Below are 22514 nucleotides of genomic sequence, written 5' to 3'. Positions count from 1 at the left end.
AAGAATTTAAGCCTTAACCTACTTAGATTTTAGCAATTCACATCAGTTTATGCCACTAGCAATAAAGTTCTGCCTTTGATTAATAAACATGATTTGATGTGCACATTTTATCTACATAATGTTCTGTTTTTCATGCCCAGATTAATGCTTCATCTTAATTTCCCTATTTTTTTGCATGTCATCAACTACGTTTACTAAAAAATAAAAGCACCCTCATTTTTAAATATTGTTTTCTTTATTATTTTCACCACTTTGTACACAACAAGATTGCAAGTGTTTAATTAACAATATAGACAGACTGACAGAATGGGGAGAATGATGGAAACCCCTTTCTTGATCCTGAGGAGACAGAAAAATAGTTTAAATAAAATTTGTGTGTGTCACCAAAGGCAGTTCATGAACATTATAATGACGTTCAACCTTGATGGTTTATAACTTGTCAATTCCAAGTTCTTCAGGTGTTGAGATGCCAAGTTCTGCCAGAGTGGGTTGTAATTCCTGAATGAGGTAGGGATAGATGTCCTTGTGAGGACCGGCTTTATCCTGCACAGAAAAGCAAAACAAAAAAGGAAAACTTAGATGATTTGACATAATGTTTCAGTAGAACTAAAGTAAAAGTGTGAGCTTAATGACCAGATATGCCGGGAAAGTCTTTCACCTTTACAGCCTCAAGGATGCGGATGGCGCTGGCCAGATCGTTCAGCCTCCGGCAGGCCCTCAGCGCCGAATCCAGAACCTTTGGTTCAGGTACCAGGTCGTATCCAATCAAGGTGTTCATGCCTTTAAGGATAAAATCATATTTTAGAAACCAGTGACATTCATAAAAACGTCAATGATCTCCTTTAAACAGGGTAAAGCAGTTATTTCTTTGCCACACTGTAACCTGCGTAAATATGTAGAGTAAAAACATAGCAAAAGGTTAGTAATATTAAGCAGCTTTTTCTTTCGAAATGTGACTTAGGATTTAGAAATAAAGCTCTTTATTGACTCATAAACTCACCTTTCCTCAGCTCCCAGCCATCAATGTCAGGCTTACTGAAATAGGTCACCCAGCGAGCATCAAACTCCTCATCCGTCTCTACTTTGCCATGGGAATAACATCTGGAAGCCACTGGAGCTAGAAAAAAAATAAAAAAACACAACATTTTTAAATGTTAAGAGACAGACCTCAAATTTGAAAGCCTTCAATCTTCAATAAAATATGTAAACAGCTCCTAAAGTTAGCTTCAATAAAGCTGTGAGGTTTGTTTTAGGGAAATAAAACATTAAACACACCATTTAATGATGCTATTTAGGAAAAACATCCCATTTGATTTAATTTAATACATTTATAGATGTAAATATTTTAATATAAATTCTTTAACTTCAATAAAAAAACACTTTAACCATAACAAACAGTGTATTTAGTAAAGAAAAATGACACAATTCAATATGCATCTCGATAGTTTGTCCAGTAATCGATACGTAAAAGATTCAACTAGCGATCCAGTCCAATTCTTTTATCAATGATACAATCGATATATCTATTAATCATTTGGCATTTAAAAACTAAAAACTGAAATGTATTCTAACATAGAAAATCTTTGTTTTTCTTATTTGCACATTTTGTTTTAAGCAACTAAAACAAAATGTCTTTGACAGAACAGCTTCAAACATAAAAACCTTGCATTTTAGGTACTTTGTGGTCAAGAAAGTGTGTTATAATTATTTATTCAGGCATTGTTGCGAGTGCTGTAAAATAAAAAATAAATAAAAAAAATGTATATGTTTAGTAATCACAACACACACAATCCTCACTGTGATTCACCTTCAACCAATTGTTATTAAATGGCCTGGTAGAAGGAAGTTTGTGATTGGAGGTAGTTTTTGTTTGCATCACATGTGCATAAAAAGGCAAAGACAGTAGAGACGCAACAGAAAGAGAAACTAACCCAGTTTGCCAGAAACCCACCATTTACTTCCCAATTGATTTTTAACCTTTTTACCAACCTATTTTTTAATGCATCTGTGGTTTTATAACCAATACTGCTGTTACTCCCAGGGCCGGATCCCTTTTCTATCCAAATCAGTATCCTTTACATCCCTAATAGACTCCAGATAAAATGAAAATGAGAGTAAAGATAAGCATCTGTATTACAATGTAATAATGAACAAAGCATGTGATTTTATGCCTAGCAGTGTTGTACAAAAATGTTCAACCAAGAGCTTTCCAATGGCGTTTTTAAATTTGTAGAAACAAATAATTCACTTACAATGCATCCTAAAGACTCCTAAAAAGGTTTCTTCATGCAAACTGTATCCTCTGCTTGCTGAACTATAAAGCAGATGGACACTGTGTGATTATGCCATTAGAGCATATCACCACCTAAACATGTAGAAATGTGAACATTTTAATTTCTGTCACAACGCATTAAAGTCCAGCACTGTCATCCACATGTGTTCAAATTATTTAGTGCTAACTTAATATTGTTTGATATTATGGAAGCATATGTGTCTTATCTTTCAAAATAAAAGTTAATACCGGAAATGCTTTTTCATTTTCACAATAAAGCCGCGTCTCTCTCATTTGAGCGGCGTCTATAAAGTCCGTAAAGCTCCACACATTCAAAAACCAGCACAAAACCTACTAAATGAATCAAAAGTCTGAACGGAAAACGCGCAGTTCTGCGTATAATCTGCGCTCACTGACACTCCTGACCCTACAGAGGAGGGTCATCGCAAGGTCGTGACTTTTCTTCATTCAGTCCGCAAACTGACACCTCCCGTAAATCCAGGGCTACATATCAGTGTAAAAACACGTTTTTAAAACTCAAATGGCTCGGATACTGATCCAAACGGACCAAAGTCACCGCGCGCGACCTTTAAACTAACAAAGCCGAACGCCACAGTAGCAATGCTAACCGAGTTAGCTGAAGCTTTTCTTTGGACTCACATTTAAGTTTTAAAATTTAGGACCGAAAACGGACTTACCCGCGTAACGGGGGCGCGTCCGAACCAGAGTCCGAGCTCCCGCAGACGATAGTCGGTAAACGGCTCGAAACATGATGCCTGACACCCGGTGCTAACCGTCCTGTGTTTGCTAAGGAGGGGGACTCTGGACGGAGGGACACGACAAAAGCGCCGAGTATCACGTGACTTACGGAAACAACCGAAGGGTTTACGGAGAAGATACGGGTGCCGTATGAAGACAAACCGTTTCTCAAATATTTTAGAAAGATAGATTTAAGCTTTTAATCATTGTTTTGGGCCAAACTTTTTTTTTTTAAATAGAAAAGATACCATATTATTGATTGAAGCTCAGATGTACAAGTACATTATTTTCCACATAAAACATGCTGAAACCAGAAGGAGTATCCTGTGTTTTTCACATATTAATTTGTTAGTTTGTTTCAAGCAATTTTCAACAGTAAAAAAAGCAACAAAAATAAAGCTTTGTCCAAACAAAACCCTTGAAAGTAACACTTATAACTTGGAGTATATACTTATACTACTTATACATAAAGCACGTATTAAAAAGAGGATTAAAATATTCCGAATAAAAGTATGAAATATGTAGAATTTGTGCAGAATGATAAATACGAATAGACATAACTACATGACAGTTTAACTTTTATATATATTTATATTTTTACTATAGCATGAGCACCCTAACAATTGTTATATTTACAGCAATTTTAAAATGTGTAAAACTAAACAAAAAATATGTAAATTAACTAATTTGTTTGAGTTGTTTTTCTTTTCCCTCTGATAATGAATCTCCTTTTTATTTTTAATAAATATTTTGCTTTCAATGACTATTGTTTAGATATTTGCTCCGAGATTCACATGATGAGTTCTTTGAAAATGAACACATTCATCTGTTTAAGATGCAAATTTATAGAAACAGAAAAACCACTTGTTCAGATACAGCGAGTCACTAAAAGTAGATTTGATTAAATCCTTAAACCTCCTTTTAATTTAAATAATGGACACGTGCATAATAATTGGATTACTCCAGCATATTTTTTTTAAAGGAAACCAGAATTACGGATGCGGAGTGACACTTTAAGAAGTCAATATTCATTTTGATTTGGATCAATTGTTGTATTTTGATCTGAATCAACACGATTTCATTGCTACCCAATCATTTTCAAAAAGCTAGAACAGTCGCTTTGTATGAGTAACTTTGACCGAATTAGACTTCATGGAGACACACAAGCAGCAGAGGGCGCTTTGGGTCTAAAAATGCTTTAAATTGATTCACTTTGGTTGTAAATCAAAACTAATTTTCCGAAATAAGTAACTCACAAAAATAAATTATTATGTAAAAAACAATGAGTTTTCCATAAACCAAACATTTATTTTGCTGGATTTATTTAAGTACCGGTCGTTGCATTGAGAGGAGTGCTAGTTCAAATCCCCTGTTGGTTCCATCTTGTGTTGAATTTGAATGCACATTTTCTCCAGCTTCAAAGGTTGATTGTTGACTCTAGCAGTGTGTGCGACCGTGTTTTTGTGATGCGCTGATGACCCAGCCTTACCCCCTAAAGTAGCTGGGATGGCCTCCAGCAACCCCCCCCCCATGACCTTGCAATGGACTAAGTGAGAAAGTAAGATGGATAATGTATTTAGGATTATAGTGAAAACTCCATAATTTAGTCTTCTACATCGTATCGTGTATTTTTGTGCTTTCTTAAACACATGAATTCCTGCACCAAGGCTGTGCAGTGGGTGCTAAAAGGTGCAGTGGATTACCTTTACTATAGATCTGTTGTTGATCTAAGACAGTGTGTGAGTGAGGTCAGCGTTCTTAGTGCTAATCCGCTCTAAGTCCAGGGCACCCCGGTGGATGTCCATTACTGTAATGTGCTGCTACATCTCTACACCTCCGCCCATCGTAGCTGGTCTTTTATTCCTCGTGCTGCCATATGCGGAGCTTTTCAGAGTCCCTGTTGCTGCTGCACTTACTCCTCTGCTGTGCTGAGCAGGGCTCTGCAACCTTCAACACTTAAAGAGCCATTCCGGCAGGAGCCAGTAGGAGCAACAAAGTCTAAAAATAATAACTCAAAATAAGACACTGATTTGTATTTATGTTACTATTATGATAAATATAAATGAACTATTGTCTTTTAACATAAATAAAACAAAAGAGAAAATAGCCTTTTTTTGAAAATGTGAAATAGTTTATAACTTTTGACAGAGGTTCACATGACTTCCTTTCAAAATAAAAGACAAACTGTGTAAATCATCTCAGTGCAGCAAATGCAGTAGTAGTAGGTAGTGTCAGTAGTGATAATAGCAAAAAGCTGTTTTTTAACATTCATTTGTGGTGCATCTCAGCCAGAAACTCATAAATCTAAAAAATTAAAATCCAATCTGAGCTAATTAAATGTATTTTTAAAACCCTATGGCACACTTATTTGTTCAAAAATAGAAAATCTACCAGAAGTATAAATTCTGGTTGTGCCCATTGACCTCCGAAGGATTTTCTGTGGTACACGGCACTGAAATATCTGTCAAAGTGTTTTGGCATGACTTTGGTTGACTATGAAGGCTGGGTGGAGCATCATGGGTATTGTAGTCAGTAAGTCTTAAGGAGTGATATGGACTACTGTATGCTTCAACTGTTTGTGAATTACTTCAATAAATTTTTGTGTGGTGTTCTTTACTTTCCTACTTACTTTTTAGAAATATATATATATATATATATTTTTCTTTAACCATAGAGTCACAAGCTAAAAGAGCCCCATGTGGCTCCGGAGCCTCAGGTAGCCGACCCCTGTTCTAGAGCTTCTTGAAGGATTTACTAACTGTAATATAATACTCACTTTTCAGTGTCACTGCTGTAAAGAAATGCTAAAAGTACTCCATTCTTCCTTCATTAAAACAAGAATACACTCACAAAATTTACAAATAAATAATAGGTGCATGATTTGGTTTTTAAAAATACAAAAAATCAGCTAAATGAGAAATATAATAAAAACAAGAGTTCAGAATTACTCAGCGTTTAAATTGTTGAAACCAGAACAAATACTAAAAAAGTATGCTGAAAAGAAAGCATCAGATAACTTACAGTATGGTGGATTTTAAAAACATCCACCTCTGCACAGTTCTAGTCGATTTAAAATGTTAACATTTTCCTTTGGCAGTGTTTGGGGTAAAAACTGGTAGCTTTGCTTGACCGTCTGCCTGATGGAGATCAAACAGAGGGTATAAATTATCTTTGATATGCTCTTCATCTGAGAAAACAGTCATGGTAAACCTGCAGCTTCCTCTCTGCTGTGATGCATTTATTATTTTATAAAGACGAAGAAAAAAAAACGGCTTTTCTTGACAGTTTTGATGGTTTTATTGGCATTTTCCAAGGTACATATGACTTCAACAGTGATGGTCTGGAAAAGTAAGAGACGTGACACAGAGTGGCTCTACTGCAGATGGAAGTGGGCTCCTCTTCTGTGTGGCCTACATATGTAGCATGCTGTGTTTAATGTTTTGATATTTTTGACCATAAAAATGAATAATTCAGCATTTTTCTGGCGGTGTGGGGGACATGCATAACTCACTGGATGCATTAATAAATACTGGGTGGAATGATGCTATGAGGAGAGGCCCCTGGCCTTTTCTAGAGCTGTCCTCTTCCTTTACACAGTCTGGGTGCTGCTATGGTTCAGGGCTAACATTTACCATTGATAATTCTAGAACATAACACAGACACACAAATATATATACTTATGATACAAATATGATATTTTGAAAGAGTACAACCCGTCGGTATGATACTCCAACCCTTTCTTGTGAATGGCCAAATTTATTTCCCTGAGGAAAAAGGACTATACAATATATGGCGTTAGGAGTTTTTTTTTTTTTAAATACTAAATCTCCGGCACACAGTCTTAACCATTTAAAGCCGCACGTCTGCTTCAAACGTAAAAAACACACTTTGGACTATTTTTCATGGCAAATGTTTACGTTCTTATCTTTGAACGGTGACTCCCTAAAAAAGATGTGTGAGTTAAATGGCGAGAATACAGACGTGTTGGAGAAGGGGGCGCGTGGGGGGGGGGGGGGGGGGGGGTCATAAATGAGGTGCTTATTTTACATAAAGACATTAAAAAAATAAAGAGTGGATGAGGAAAACAGCGGGGGTGATCTGCGCGTTCCTCTATGTACAGCTCTGAGGGATGATGTCCTACTATCACTTCATTGCAAAATCACAGAACAACATTGACGAAAAGGGCTGGGGGGGGCGGGTTGTGAGCGGGCTGGGGGGGGGGGGGGGTGAAGCGGTGTGTGATATGTGTGCAGACCTCTATCAGTGTCACTATAAAAGCATGAACTCTTCAGCGCCTGCTGTAGACGTCGGTGTTGGAAGGGGGGCGGGGTTGGTTTTGGTTGTTGGTGTTGATTCGGGGTTGGGGGGGGTCAAAACAAATGCACTTTAAACTGCAGTTTAGCCACTGCCCAGCATCTTTGTAGCACGTTGGTTGGCCTCGTCGATCCGGGTCTTGTTGGAATCGGCCTGAAAAGGGTGAAACAGCGTTTAGAGAGCTGAGTCGGGGGTGGGACAAACAGAACTAAAAAAAAAAAAAACGTAGGGGGTGGGGGGAATCTTAAACAACCAGATTTTGTCCATTAAAGTGTCACAGCCAGAATAATCTGCCTCGAATAAGCTGCACGTGCTGTTGGGCTGCTTTATAGTAAGCCTGTAATCCATCCTAAACATCTACCGTGCATCAGATAATCCACTTCCTTATATATTCTTTTAATCTCAGAATCCAAAATCCAACATAAGCATTATTGTGAACAGCTATTAAATTAATAATCTTAAAAAATACTCTAAATTTTAGGACAGAACAATGAAAATTCGACTACAGAGTCAGACGGATCAGCAGAAACGATGGCTTTTCTCCAGAGTATAAAGTGCAGCAGTGTGGGCTGCGGACGCCGCACACTAACCTTATCCATGATCCTGTCAATCTGCCGGTTCTGGGTGTCAATCTCCTGGCCCATGTCCAAGGCCATGTGACGCAGGTTGCCAATTATCCCGCCCACCTGCTCCAGGTTCTCGTCCATCTCATTCTCCCGAGCGTCGTCTGTCACCCTGCAACCAAGACAACAAACAGCTGGAGCGGCGAGTGGAGATGAGCAGTGAGGACCCCGCCTCCAACGGCAAACTGGAAAAACAACCTTGACAAGTTTTGATAGTTAGAAAACGTCAACATTTGCTTCAAACAAGGATATAAAAAAAGAAGGAATATGTCGCTGCTTCTGATTTTTATGAAAATTTTGTTTTTTCGTGTTTTCAACATGTTCTTTGAGCCTTTTTCCCCCTGATGGAAGACCAATATAAAAAGCATTTAAGCTTAAAACTGCATGTCTGAGTGTTACTGAAATCAAATCATGGTGAATCAGGAGCAGATTAAAAAAATGCAGATTCAGAAACCCGCTCCGCACCCTTCTGATGCATCCACTCGTAGACAACTAAATCCATGTAGGTCTTGGATTTCCCTGTCTGAGGTTGCATCAGGCTCAAATTAGGGGGGGTTTTACCATTAGGCTAAAGTAGGCGATTTCCCTCTGACACTTAGGGGCGCCCAGACAAATCAAGGATTGCTAATTATGCCAAATTATTCACTGATTCATATTTTGGGGCAGTTTTTGTCGGCTCTGGTCGTTTTTAGATCACTTTTGGGCTGGAAAACCATAAATCTATCTAGCAGCACCTGCAGAGATTAAGCTTTAAATGCAAAGAGAATTAAAAAAAAGAGGTAAAAGGAAGGAGGAAGCACAGTTGTCCGAGACCAGGCCACCCCAAATGGGTGTGCTAATGTTTTTTTCCCTCGTTTTATTATTTTTTGTTTTCTTTAGCATTCTTGAGTAAAACCTGACATAATAAATAAAAAAAGTGAGTGGGTAACATTCAATAAATTCTGTCTATTTTTTAAAGTAACAAAATGGATACAATATAAACTACATTTCTTTAAAAATTTTTCAAATGACTACTATATCATGATTTCCTCACTGTTATTCTGTTATGTTAGAACAAGCAGTTCCAAAAGGATGAGTGGTTCTTGATTGAAAGTCAAAGTCCAGACCATAAACAATCATTCACCAAAACATCCAAGAAGTTTGTTCAACAGTTTGCAGAGTCCATCTCTGAGCTTTTATTTTGAAAAACTGTTTATTTTCACCTCAGACTTGTGTCTGATCAATCCTGTTGATGTAACCTCCTGAGCTTCCTGACCAAGCCCTTTCATTTCTGACTTTGCATTAGTGAAGGACAGGACAGATATTCAGCCCACAGCAACTCTACACACCAAACATTTCATTTTTACACAAAATAAATCCCAGGAACCTTTCAGAGAGACCTGTTTCAGGACAGTACATCTGATTGAGTTGTTGAATTGTGATCTTGAACCTTTTTACTTAATACTTTGATGCAGAAGTCTTATTTGTAACAGATTTGACGAATTTAAGGAAACTGGAAAGATTGATTCATAATCGTAATTTAAATGTGATTTTTTTTTAGGACAAAATTATCTTTAAAATGTGATAATCGTCTATTCCCATATGCTGTGGCGCTTTTGGAGAGATTGTTGTTTTTTTATTTTGGAGATAAGTGTACAAATATAGATCTACAGCAAAGAAAAAACATTTTTTCAAAGGAATACACCACATTTTAAGACATCATTTCCAATTACCAGTCTTCTTTGCCTTTCGGCTTTTGCCTTCAGGGGTCGCCACTGCAAATCAGCTTCCTCCATCTAACCCTATTGTCGGCATCCTCTCCTCCGACACCAGCTACCTTCATGTCTTCCTCTACTGCATCCAGAAACCTCTTCTTTGGTCTTCCTCTGGACCTCTTGCCTGGCCGCTCTAGATTCTGCATCCTTCCACCAATATATTCATTGTCTCTCCTCTGGACATGTCCAGACCATCTTAGTCTGACCTCTCTGACTTTATCTCCAAAACTTCCAACATGTGCTGTCCCTCTAATGTCCTTAGTCCTGATTCTATCCATCTTGGTCCCTCCCAAAGAGAACCTCAGCATCTTCATCTCGGCTACCTCCAGCTCTGCTTCCTGTCTTTTCCTCAGAGCCACTGTCTCTGGGCCCAACAACATGGCTGCTCTCACCACAGCTTTCTACACCTTTCCTTTTATTTGAATCTCTTCTATCACACATCACACCTGCCACTTCTCCCCATCCATTCTAACATGCCTGCACTCGCCTTTTCACTTCTTTCCCACTCACTGCATTACTCCGGACTATTGACCCAAGACACTTCAAATTCTCCACCTTCTTTATCTCTTCTCCCTGTAGCCTCCCTCTTCCTCTTGGGTTCCTCTCATTCACACACATGTACTCCGTCTTACTGCAGCTAACCTTCATTCCTCTCCTTTCCAGGGCAAACCTCCACCTCTCTAGCTTCTCCTCCACCTCCTCCCTGCTCTCGCTGCAAATCACAATATCATCTGCAAACATCATAGTCCATGATAATTCCTGTCCATCAGCATTGCAAACAGGAAGGGGATCGGAGCTGATCTCTGATGTAATCCCATCTCCAACTTGAACGGCTCTGTCCCCCTTACAGCACACCTCGCCAACGTCTTACAGCCCTCATACATGTCCTGCACTGCTCTGACATACTTCTGTCACTCCAGACTTCCTCATACAAAACCACAGTTCTTCGCTGGGAACCCTGTCATCAGGTTTCTCCAGATCTACAAAGACATTGTTTCCAATCACCAGTCATTTACCTAAATATGAGAGTTTGTGTTTTAAAGATTGAGTCTCAAAATGGCAAGACGTCACTACTTATTTTGAAAAATCCTGCATCTGGGTCATCCCAGCATGCAACTCCTTCAGTCAGTTACAGCATAAACTTTAACAACAGTCAAATCTAAGCGTTGAATCTCTCAAATGCACAAATAAACTTCATAATAAATTGTGCAGAATCAACACGGAGAAACGCTTGCTCATCATGGCTGAGCGCTCATGCGCACCTGAAGACCTGACCCCCCCCCCAGCACGCGCTCACCTGCGAATGAAGCCCCCGCTGATGGCCATCTGCTCGCGCTCGTCCATCACTCGAGCTCCGGGCTGGCTGTTCACCACTCCGTCCTGGTTCCCTCCCCAGGCCTGGCCCCCGCCCTTAATCCTACCACAAACAAGCAGGAGTCAGACCCATGCAGCCGTCCCATCGGGGATGGTCGTGAATGCAGGTGATGGGAGTCGTTTTGACTAGAAAGCATGAATTCCTTACGTGCAAAGAAATCGTCTTTGTACATGCATGTTTCTCATGCAATTTAGTGTCTAAACATACACATTGACATATGTTTAGAATGCAAACATGGCAAAGAGCTAATCGTCCATCTAAAAGCAACATGACGGCCAGGTTGGACATGAAGTTACATGCATGCAGTCCATTTGGTGAACGATTGATCCGACGTGCAGATCAATCCAGCTCAAGAAATCCAAACACAGAACAAACAAACAAGAAACACAAATACAGTGGGTGGGTGGGGGGGGGGGGGGGGGGCATGAAGACACAAAGTTCACAGAAGGAAACAGGATCAGACGTGCGCTGTCGCTAGCAAAAGAGACCCGAGCTGTTAGATGGTGAGAAACAAAACCGTCATTTTAGGTGGAAGAGTCGGTCAGCCCTTCATTTCATCTGGATGGACAGATCCGCGTGATGACAGGAAGTCAAAAAAGCAAATGGAGTTCTTTCCATGAGGATCTGATAGATAGAGGAACCTCTCAACATTCCAGAAAAAGGTGAGATTGCAGTAAATACCACCCTGTTGCTGCTACTCAGAAACCAATCCCATCTATCAGGTGCTCCGGTCCAGATTACAAGAACTGTTCCTGCCATGCTTTTTGACCCGGGGCTGTCATATGAAATGTCTAAATCGAATGAACCCTCGCAGGATTAGTGGGTCATGAAAGGAAGGATCAGAGAGCTATAGAATATACAAGAGACAAACACAGACCGCATATATTGTTACACTAAAAAACAAAAACAAATCCAAGTGTCAGACGATGGCTGCTTAAAACATCAACCAAGAAATGTTTATTACAAAAAAAAATCAAATTAAAAAGTTACAGATTTAAAAAAGCTGACCTTTTGATGGATTAAATATCCAGAACAAAATTTTTTTTTTTTAAATACAAGAATTAATCCACCCTGTAAAAGAATTTAAACAGATTAATCCTCAAAAACCAACAAGAAACTAATTTGCTAGAGGAATGTTTTTGGTTTGCTTTGTTTGCTCCTGGAAATCCACCGTAAAAGCCACTTGTGTTTTCTATAGCTCTGAGGTAAACAACTATCTACAGTGCATGTGCCGGCCCCTCAAATCAACATGCACACACATGACTCAGAGGCCATAGTCTGGCTGTGGAGGTCCAGAAAAGAAATCACACAGGAGTTTGGCAAAACTTGAAAATAACTTCAAAACCAGGAAACTCCAATTCAACGCATTACTCTATTCTGAGCATGCTCAGAAGTTTGCCTAACTCATGCATGAGACAGTTTGCTGTCTGATAAAGTGATGGGGTTTAATGCTAAAGGTTTCTGTGACTCTCGTCACTTTAAAGATCCAGTGTGTATGCGGCAGTGACACCTAGTGGCACAAGTAAGAAATAGCAGCAAAATGACAACAATTCTAAATTAAATTGACAGAAAAATATGAGAGGTGCTCTAAAACGTTTGACTTCCAATGGATCATAGATGTAAATATATTACATTTACCATTTTTGATTTTTCTAAAAGTTACACACTGGAACTTTATATATACGATTTAAAAAAAAAAAACATGGCTAAGGGTAGAATCCAGAGAACACCTTTTAAACTCCAGAGAGGAGAACAAAAATCTCAACAAATGTATCGATAAATAAAATTAGGATTTCAAAAATTTCTCATCTAAAGTTAAAAATTATCTTTCAAAAATTGTAAAATCATTCTTAAGAGCAGTTTGTAATGAAATTTGGTTAGTGTCGAATAAGCGCTGGTCAAGTAGAAGTCTATAACTTTGACACTTTTACACATTTTTCCATTAAATCTCTGCAAAAATGCAAAAAACAAAAGGATCTCAGAGGGTTTAAAATAACAGTGGATCATCTATTTCTAGATTTAAGGAAAATACAAAATAAATAAATTGCAAAGCAGTGCATGTTTACATTTATTGCTGCACTTTGATCGTTTCAATACGAGATTAAAGGATCTTAACAGAATGGATCTTCCAGCAGAAAACAGGTCGGACTAGTTCGCCGCATGACCCGGGCGGGGGTCATGCTGCAGAGTGGGTGATGGCAGTTCATGGGGAGGGTGTAAAGGTAGGTTGGGTGCCATGCCGGGACCGTTGCTGATGCTGCTACCTGCTAGGAGAGAGTCTCTCATCCAATGTGGAATGAAGGGCTTTCAAACAGACAAAAAAAAAAACAGCAAATGCAGCGAGAAATGACCCGTCGAGCCCACATGGTGGGATCCGCTGTCGGTCTGCTGGCGTCAGGCTTAACTTGGACATTTACGCAGTGCTGGTGCCTGCTTAGAGTGTGTTGTGGCGGCCTTAAGCCTGACTGCTCACAATACAGATCCCCGTACGCTACACACACCAGAAGCAGGCGGATGAACAAAGAGGCAGGTAGATAGGCAGGCACTGAAAGACATGCAGTCGGGCGACACAGGCGGCACCTACTTGTTACAGGGACATGAACATAGACCACAGAACTGTCCTAGATTGTTCAAATTCTTTTCAGCATCCATCATGTCCTTATTGATTTGGTCCATCCCCTCCTCGATGCGCTCCAGTTGTTCTGATTAGCAACATACAGTCATACATCCCAGCAAAAGAACGTAAGCACATGAGAAGAGAAAAAAAAAGGAAGCAGGTTGGGGGGACGGGGGGGAGACAAAGGAGAGAAGACAAAAAAAAGACATTGACTGTAACAAGAAAGACATCAGACATCACCACCATCACCACCACCAGCACTGGACAGGCAAGAGCGCGGGGCTACCAGCCGGTACCTACTTTTTAATACATGGGCATATCAGACCACAGCATTGTCCTATATCTTTTAAATCTTTCTCGGCCTCCTTCAGGTCTGCGTTCACCTTGTTCATGCCCTCCTCCACACGATCAAGTTGCTCTGGTGAGGACAGAGGTGTGAGAGCAGTGAAATGACGTTGACTGGCTTGAGTTGAGGGTTTGCGCTCTACACTACATGGAGAGGCTAGACGTTCGGGCTAGGTGGAGAAGGCAAAGCAGGCGCAGGGTTTCAAGAGTCCTCGTTCTCGCAGTGAAACTAAACAAATTGCGATTTTTTGTTTTGTTTTATTGGTTATCTTGACCTTGAACTGCAGAGGATGGCTGTGTCCAAATTGGAGGGCTGCATTTGTAGGCTGCTGCGACAAGTGCCGTCCAAATTTAACAACTCCTTCAAATGCGGCAGACGAACACGGCCTTCCTTTTCCCTGATTTCAAGGATTGGTCTGGTGTATCCTTCTACGCTGTACATATCCCAAGATGCATTGCAGCCAAACCCGGAGATTTTCTGACAACAACGGTGGACTGTGAAGCGGAACCCGGAGTTGGAGATACTTAGATAATTAAACCTCCAAGATTAAAAGTTGGATCAAGTAAGCCAGGAACATTTTAAGGTCCATGCCTGGTTCACTACTCCTCTCTGTTCGGGACTCACGGTTGCTAGGCGACAGGACATTCGCGGATGTAACGGCTGGAATTCTCCAAAGGCCAGACTCGTCCAAATTCACAGCCGTTAACATCCGGTCTACCCACTCCACAAAGGACGCGGCCATTGGAGGATGCAGCCCTCCAATTTGGACACAGCCCGATGACTTTCTCTCCTACCTCCATTTCGGGGGAAATGCTGTTTTCAGTAGTTTTTTTTTTTTAGTTTGCCCCCTTTTCAGCGACAGAATTAGGTTAATTTATACGAGTACAAATGGCGTCTTCAACAGTTGCGACTCCACTCAGGTCTTTGTGGCGTTGACACGGTTCAGACTTGCCGTGGCAACAAGGTCGTCCAAATGGTTGTGGTGTCCTTCATACCTGACAGAGGAGGGCGAACTTTTCACTTCCCGATTGAAGCGTTTTAATAAAACAAAAACTGTAGTTCACTGAGTAACCACAGGACATACGGGCTCTTATCAAGTTTCCAGATGGCGTTGCCCTATCCACTGCTGATTACCTGGATCAGGTGTATCCAGCCAAACAGAAGACCACAATTTGTAAAACAAACAAACAAACAAACAAACCAAGCAATTTCCCATCCTTGAACAAGGCATTTCCTATTTACTCTTAATGTATAATGTTCCAACTTCAGAACAGAAATCAATACAAGCTTAATCCACCTAAAGTGTCATTTCACAAAGATTTTCCCCTACCCAGTGAGCTTTTCAACCTATTTATTTACAATGGAGGACATTTTCTTTTTAAAAGACTAATTTTGTATTTAATATTTGAGCTTGAAATCAAACAAATGTGGGTGTGGTCTCTCACATGACAAATCCTGGATTTTCCCAGATTTGATGACACAATTTCCCCCATATAAGAACCAATGGGTCAAATCTACTGATTTACCTTTTGAATTGAAGACATAAACATAAGTATTGGAAGAAACTGCTGCGCCTTTATAATATAGGTAAGCCACACAGCACTTTCAAGCCAAAGTAAAGAGAACTAATACTGTTAAAAGTGAGTAAAGTTTTTGTGCCCTTATGTTAGCTTAAAAGCATTCATCTTAAAAAATAAATTGAATGTACAACAGCATTGAAGAAGTGGAAAAGCATTCATAAATATTCATTAATGATTAAAAACGTTTTTTTTCAGTGTTAGAACTTGTTTTGGTAAAAATCCACAATGATAAATTCAATTTAAATAACCTTTCTTGTAAAAAACAAACAACCTTTTTATGAACAGTTTTCACAAAACTAAAGATTCAAATGTGTGACTTGGATGATTGAAATTGTTAATAACTGACAGAAAAGTTTTTTTTTGTTTTTTTTTTGGCAGAATTAAAATAAAAGGAAGTGAAGGAATATCGATTGTGAAATAGTGTTGCAGCTTAAAAACCAACGTTTTAAACTATAGGTTATGTGTTTTAGTTGGCTTTAGTGGGACCGGCACAACACTTTATGGCGGAGGTGGATATTCTCTGGATGTGACGTTGCAGCAGAAACTTCTTCTGAATGAGTACCAGAGAAGCACATTCCCTGAAGGAGAAGCAGAAAACTGGGCAGACCCAAATAAATGGCAGTAGAAGTAATAAAGTTGTGTTGTAGAGCTGCAAGACCTGAAAAGCTGCCGTCTTCTCTGTTTCTAGAGTAAATGAAAATGTGTCTCTTCCAACCGTTGAAAACCCGTCAGCATTAATTGCAGCTCAAGTGAGGGATTGAGTGAAGAGAGAGGCGGTTATTTATCTTCTGAGCAGCAGACAGTCAGGACCGGCTTGGCCACTGACGAGGATTAATGAGTGCTGACCGCTCTTTCCTGACTCTCACCGGGATGCCGAGTCAGAGCCCGCTCAAACTGCAGAGCTCATCACTGCCTGTTAAAAGGCTGAGAAATAGGAAATAATAGTGCCCCTAAGGGGGGGGGGGGGGGGGGGGGGGGGGGGGGGGGTCAGCCACAGGTTGTGACTGTTGCTGTTGGATTTACTGTTTTGACAAAACTATGTTATCAACAGCAGATATTCATGGAGACAACCTGCTTCCAAGTACAGAGGATGTGATCTAATTTGCAGTTCTCAAGATGGTTTTTATGACTGAAAATGGGTCAAAAACACAAAATACAGGGTTTTCTGTACAAGTTTTAGTTCTCTCTGAAGCTCTTGGAAAAGAGCTTTTGTGTTCTTAAAATGTCAAGTTTAGAGTAACAATACTCTTAATGTTTATCTTTTTTTAATTTTACAGCCTATCTCTACAGGATCAAAATAGATTTATTGATTGATGACAACTCATTTTAAAAAACATGATGCTTTCTTTGAACAATAACACAAACTTTACGTGTTTCCTCAAAAGCTAAGAAAAATCTGGTGCCTTCTGATAGAATACTGAGCTGATTTATCAGCTGTAACTCAGCGTCTGATTCAGGTCAACATTAATGAGCCAGATGGGCAGGGAGGGGCTCATTAGCCGCAGTGGGACCTTCATCATTGCGAGGACCGACGCGTCTCCTCCTGCAGAGAACGAGCGCACGCCTGCATTTTCATGTGCAAAGAGCAGCTACACAGAATTGTATTAATGACTACAAGCCTGCCAAGTTTTAGCATTATTATTTGTTTCACTGGTAGCAGTTTCCATTAAAAAAAAACAACACACAATCAGCATAATTTATGGTGTCAAACTATGAAGGTAAAAATGTGTCTAAATGGAGAACATGCGCACTAAAAATCTGCATCTTTGTGTAAAAATCTTCTGCTGTAAAGTTCGACAAATAAAGTCACAACTGACAAATTGTCATTTGCATGTGTTCATTTAGAGTTACAACCACAAATCGGCAATTACAACTGGGCGAATCTGCTGCCGCGAATCACAGCGCGCTACAACTGCGCCTCACATATTATATTAAATCATAACAATAAACAGCCTGAAAACAGTAACATGTTTATCTCTCGTGCAGACGGTACAGGAGGAGAGGACAAAAGAAATTCACCCAGCAGAGGAAATGAACACGACTAAGTTTATGCAAACGTTTCCTCGCCATGTGGCGACCGACACTCGCCAAAGAGGAGAAAATGCTCACAACTGGCGAGTGTTAACAAAATAAAAGTCTATCCAGACTCATTCTTCTATCAAGAAAAATATCTTATTTATTTATTTATCGTTTTATCTCCCAGCACTATTTGGCGGGGGCGTTGTTCACTATGCCTAAATTTCATTTTTGCCAGGTAGTTGGTACTATCAGGTACTAGCGGGTACTAGGTGTGTGCTAATTAAGGTGAGTTTTTGAGTATGTGGTGGGGGTCAAATTTTCCCTCAAAGGAGTAATAAGAATGAAGAATTGCCAAATTATTGTCCTTGCAGTCCTGGTCTGCTGCAGGCCATAATGAAAACCATTAGAAGGGAAGGCAGTGCAGAGTGAATGGGGGGGGGGGGTATAGATGACTTTAGCATGGAGGTAATTTAAATCTGTGAATTGATTGGCGTCCGGTGATAACAGCCGTGCTCTGTGAGGCGCAACGATTGGATGCAACACTTAGTAAAGGGGGGGGTACACTATCTGTTCCTTTGACAGGCCAATTTGGCTGCTCCGTCACACATGAAACTCGGCACACTTACTGTCAAAGTAAATGCACCCCGGTCATCCACAGTATGCCTTACATTTCACTGTGGAGCAATGAAATACACGTTTTGTTTTTTGCTTTCAGGTATTTCAACGTTGGCAGTGGATCTGTTTTTGCCACATCCGTCCAGACCCTTATGGTGACAAATGAGGGCCAAAAGTCATGTATTTAGTCAACGTTCTTTTATTTTTTCGAGTCGGGGGGAAGCTCTCTGGTGAATGAAAGACAATTTTGTGTGCTTACGGTGTTATCTGCTGTTTAAATGGCTCGGACAGCCGTAAAGGAGGCAGAACTATCGGTAAATGCTACCTGGAGCTGATCTTGTTATATAATCTTTTTCATTGTTAATTAATGTATCTATTTTGGGAATAGCAGCATGCTGTTAGCACAAAATGCAGCATTCAAAAACCAGTAGCCAGATACGTCATCTTTAAATGTTTGACATTTAAGGCAGCTTGTTCAAAGATTTGAGCAGTTACTATTGCAAAATACAGCTTGAATTACTTGTAAAAGATGAATATGTGTCTAATGTGGCCAATTTGTTCACAACGGCCGCTTGAATTTTGTGTTTTCATATCCTGGAGGGGAGATTATCCATGTTTCTACTGTCTACTGATGAGCCTGAAGCTTCCAGCCTCATCTTCCTGATTGGTCCGTCATCTAAGCCCCGCCCTCAATCGCCATAAAGGGTCCCAAAGTCGAAACAGACCGACTTGTAACTGGAAAAAAATGTTGAAACTGAAAAGAAGATTTGAAAGTGAAAATTTGAGCTTTGAAACCAAAAAACAGAAAATTTGAAACTGATTAAAAAAGAATGCAGGTTAAATTCGACTTTATGAAATCATTAATCCTTTTTTTGGGGTTTTATCTATTTGGAGTTTGAACACCGATTTTTCAAGCTTTCAGTTTCGATGTGAATTTAAGTTTTCAAGACTTTTGGCCCTCATTAGTCACCATCCATCCTGTAGTTTAGAAAAATAAAGGTCCTCTGTTTGTCTAATCGTCATCCATAAGACATGACTTGTTAAAAAAATTAAATTAAATTTAAAAAAAGACATGACTTGTAGGTGTTGATCTGCCGAATCCAAAAAGCAAATTAGGAAAGATCAACTCTGAGATAATTTCAACACAAAATGTGAAATTCAAAAGATTAATCAAACATAGAAGTTTAGGTTCTGTATATACCATTCATAGAAAGCTCAGTTTTTTAAATGATGAGTTTAGATTCCAAAATGTGATCATCTTTTCAACCTAAAAGTGTTTGTTCACATCTCTTCCCTAAAAATTATACATTTTCTTTTAGTCTGAAGTCTTAAATTTTTATTTCTTTAGATGCAAAATAACTGTTTTTGTATAGGACCCAAGAAACCTTGAGTTGGACATCATTGAGGACAGATTTCAATATTTTCTGATAGGGGATGAAGTTTACATTTACAAAAATGATAGGAGTTGACCAGGTCCAGCAGCCTTAGTACAACCCCAGACCATCACACTACCACCACCAGCTATAGTTTTGATGGTTTTTGGGAAATTCTCTCGCTTTGACTTCAGTTGTAACAGGACACAAACCTTCCAGAAAGTTCCTCCTTTGTGTCCTTATTCATCAGACTGTTTGTTCTGTAGTTTTGGGGATAATCCAGAGGTTTCTGTCAAATGTGGGTTAAGGATCAATTTTTGTTCAAACGTGTCTTTCTGACTTCTGAATCACGTTCAAACAGTGAAGCAAACACGACAAAAAAAACTAAAATTACGAACTGTTGGTATTTTTTTTATATATATATATAGATTATCTCTTATCTGGATTAGGGATTAGCAGTCAGTAGGACTTTTTCAGAAAGTGGTCTAAAGAGAGAGTTTTATTTAACGCAAAAGAAGCTGAAATACTCTATTTTATAATCCTTTTACTGATAAAACATCATTTCTTAGATTGTCTCTATCGATAATTAACTGCTTCAGAGGCAGCAAAGCGGAGAAGGCGAGCTCCACAGCAACATCCAGTATAATCATATAATCAGGCAGACTCTGTCTTTTGTTACTTTCAAAGATAGAAATGTTCTGTCCTTCTGTTCCAGCGACGTCACAAACATAAAGGTCATAAATCTTCTATTATCCGGGTTTACATATACTGGACGTGCTGATGCTGCTATACAGGCTAAACGTGCAGCAAAGAGAAACAAGAGCAGGACCAAGCAGATTACTGTGACGGACGACTGAGCTCCGCCCACAAACTTACCTCCCTGCTCGTCCAACATGACCAGAGTCCTGATGCCGGCATCTTTGCTCTAAGAGACAGACCGGACAGAGGAAGAGAAGAGAGGTAAAAGAGGGATGAGTGGCACAGATGAGTCAAGGCCAACAGAGTTAGTACCCAATCAACGTAAATCAGCTGATTCTGCCATTAGCAAACACTTTACGTTAGTAATGTGTTGCATGTCGGTGCAAAGCGGACTTAAAAAAACCGTGTCAGAATCAGCTGGTTTATGTTGATTGCATAAACAGTAGAAACGTCAAAGAGCATGTGCTATGTAGGTGTCGCTGGCGACATCTCCAGTATTAAAGAATTATACTTGATTTGGTTAGGGTTAGGGGTTAATGGTTTTGAGCCATTTCAACCATTATCTGATCTGGGTTGGTGTCTGGATTTTGGTAAGAGGCTCATCTCAGCACCTGATTCTTCACTCAGGTTTTCTGTTGCTGATCATTGTCTCATACTATGACCCACTGATCCACAGCCGTCAGACCAAATTCTTCAACAGCAGTTCATCACCCCACAAAAACCGCAATAATACCTTCATCATGCTTGACTTTATCATTTGTTTCTGCAGTTTAAGCTTTAGAGCAAACTTGTATCTGCAGAGAATTAAGGTCAAACACTGGTAAGTTGGCCTGATTAGTCCTGTGACCTTGTTTTTTTTTGTCAGGTGCAGATTAGTGGAGCTCCATCATTCTTCCATGTTCATTTCAGATCAAATGGTTTTCATAAAATAACAAACTACAGTCTCTAATGGAAGACTTTCCCAGTGATCTGGGTTGGCCAGAACCCTTCCATGACTGTTTGATCTGTGTGCTTGGTGCACCCCTCAACTGGACTATTTGTTCGTTTTTGTATGCATTAAGGAGGTGTGTTAATTTGTGCACGTTTGCATTGTTGTGCAAACTCTGCAAAACTGGCTATAGATTAGCTTCCTTTGATCTAACTTTTATTCGTCTTAGTTCAAGCCGCTTTATGTTCTGTGTTCTATGTATGTCTGCAACGCATAAGTTAACAAAAATGTCGATAAGAAAGGAAAATTGAGTTTATTCTCCTAATGCTTATAGCGGCTTGCTGGTAGATCTGTGTGCTTGGAGGACTGAAAACAGTCTTGAACTGTGAGGAATAATCTGCTTTTACTGGAAAACAATGGACTCAGGTTCTCCTGAAACTGTGATGCAGTGGTTGCTCCTCGATCATAATTGATTGTGTCTCTGCACTAATTTACCGTAACCTCCCACACTGTAGTGCAACAGAAGAATTAATAGAAAACACCCAGGGGAATCTTTTTACCGCTTATTTGTAAATAAGAAAGATAAAAATGCAAAAATAAAATTGTATTAGAATAAACCCCCACAAAAATTAACTTAAAGGGATCCTTTTCTCTGCACCATTCTCTGCCACACCCACACTCTTCATGCCATTTTTACTATTCATTCTTAGATCTCCTCTTTGCTCTTCCTCTAAGCCAGTGTTTTTCAACCTTTTTTGAGCCACGGCTCACTTTAACCTTGACAAAAATCCCGCAGCACACCACCATCCAAAAATAAAAAAATAAAAAAGGAGAAACCCATAGTCTGTATTGATCTACATTGATCTGCATTTTTGTGATAACTGTGGCAGAAAAAGCTGGAAGTTGCAGCTGTTTTTTCTAAAAGATGTAATAAAAGTTAAGATAGAAGATTTAAAAACTGTTTGATTTGTGTTCGTTGTTGTTTCAAGCATAAGAGGAGAGACTCCTTGTGCGCTGAGATGCTGTCACTTTAACCCAATGCATCATGGGAGATGGAGTGCAAATATCGGCCGAACGCAGACAGACAAGCGTCTCTGAGCTTCATTGTTTCGTTCACTTTTTCCACGGTCTGACACTGGATTCTGTGGAAAGCTACACCGCTAAAGACGAGCTTTAGCTGGTATTTTTGTTAGAACTGAGCGACTTTATCAACAGAATCATGACAAGGAAGTGAAGACAT

General features: G+C 39.6%; 2 protein-coding genes across 3 annotated transcripts in view; both read right to left on the bottom strand.

Annotated features, from left to right (window-relative positions):
• Window positions 1-216: 216 nt before the first annotated feature.
• Window positions 217-3145, bottom strand: LOC101170993 (cytochrome c oxidase subunit 5A, mitochondrial). The gene is made up of 5 exons (XM_004067467.5): window positions 2971-3145; window positions 1001-1117; window positions 659-780; window positions 421-543; window positions 217-339 (listed from the first exon to the last, which is right to left on the bottom strand). Exons 1-4 carry the CDS (start codon window positions 3041-3043, stop codon window positions 430-432), a joined length of 426 nt encoding a protein of 141 aa, XP_004067515.1. The 5' UTR covers window positions 3044-3145; the 3' UTR covers window positions 217-339; window positions 421-429.
• Window positions 3146-6304: 3159 nt separating this feature from the next.
• LOC101170749 (synaptosomal-associated protein 25-A) overlaps window positions 6305-22514 on the bottom strand; it is a 38687-nt gene continuing 22477 nt past the window's right edge. Inside the window, exons 4-8 of one of the 2 annotated variants that reach the window (XM_023953676.2) lie at window positions 20524-20572; window positions 14015-14132; window positions 11020-11139; window positions 7936-8080; window positions 6305-7498 (exon numbers count right to left, since the gene is read on the bottom strand). In XM_023953676.2, the coding sequence (XP_023809444.1) occupies window positions 7430-7498; window positions 7936-8080; window positions 11020-11139; window positions 14015-14132; window positions 20524-20572 (501 nt within the window). In that variant the 3' untranslated portion in view covers window positions 6305-7429. Of the gene's footprint in view, window positions 7499-7935; window positions 8081-11019; window positions 11140-13681; window positions 13800-14014; window positions 14133-20523; window positions 20573-22514 lie in introns of both variants that reach the window. The other variant, XM_023953675.2, reaches the window with a different exon arrangement.

Source organism: Oryzias latipes, chromosome 3, assembly GCF_053564925.1.
Source record: "Oryzias latipes strain Hd-rR chromosome 3, Olatipes_Hd-rR_3.1".
NCBI classification, from domain to species: domain Eukaryota; kingdom Metazoa; phylum Chordata; class Actinopteri; order Beloniformes; family Adrianichthyidae; genus Oryzias; species Oryzias latipes.
Note: the sequence above shows the minus strand (reverse complement) of the source record. Positions and strands in the feature narration are given on the sequence as shown.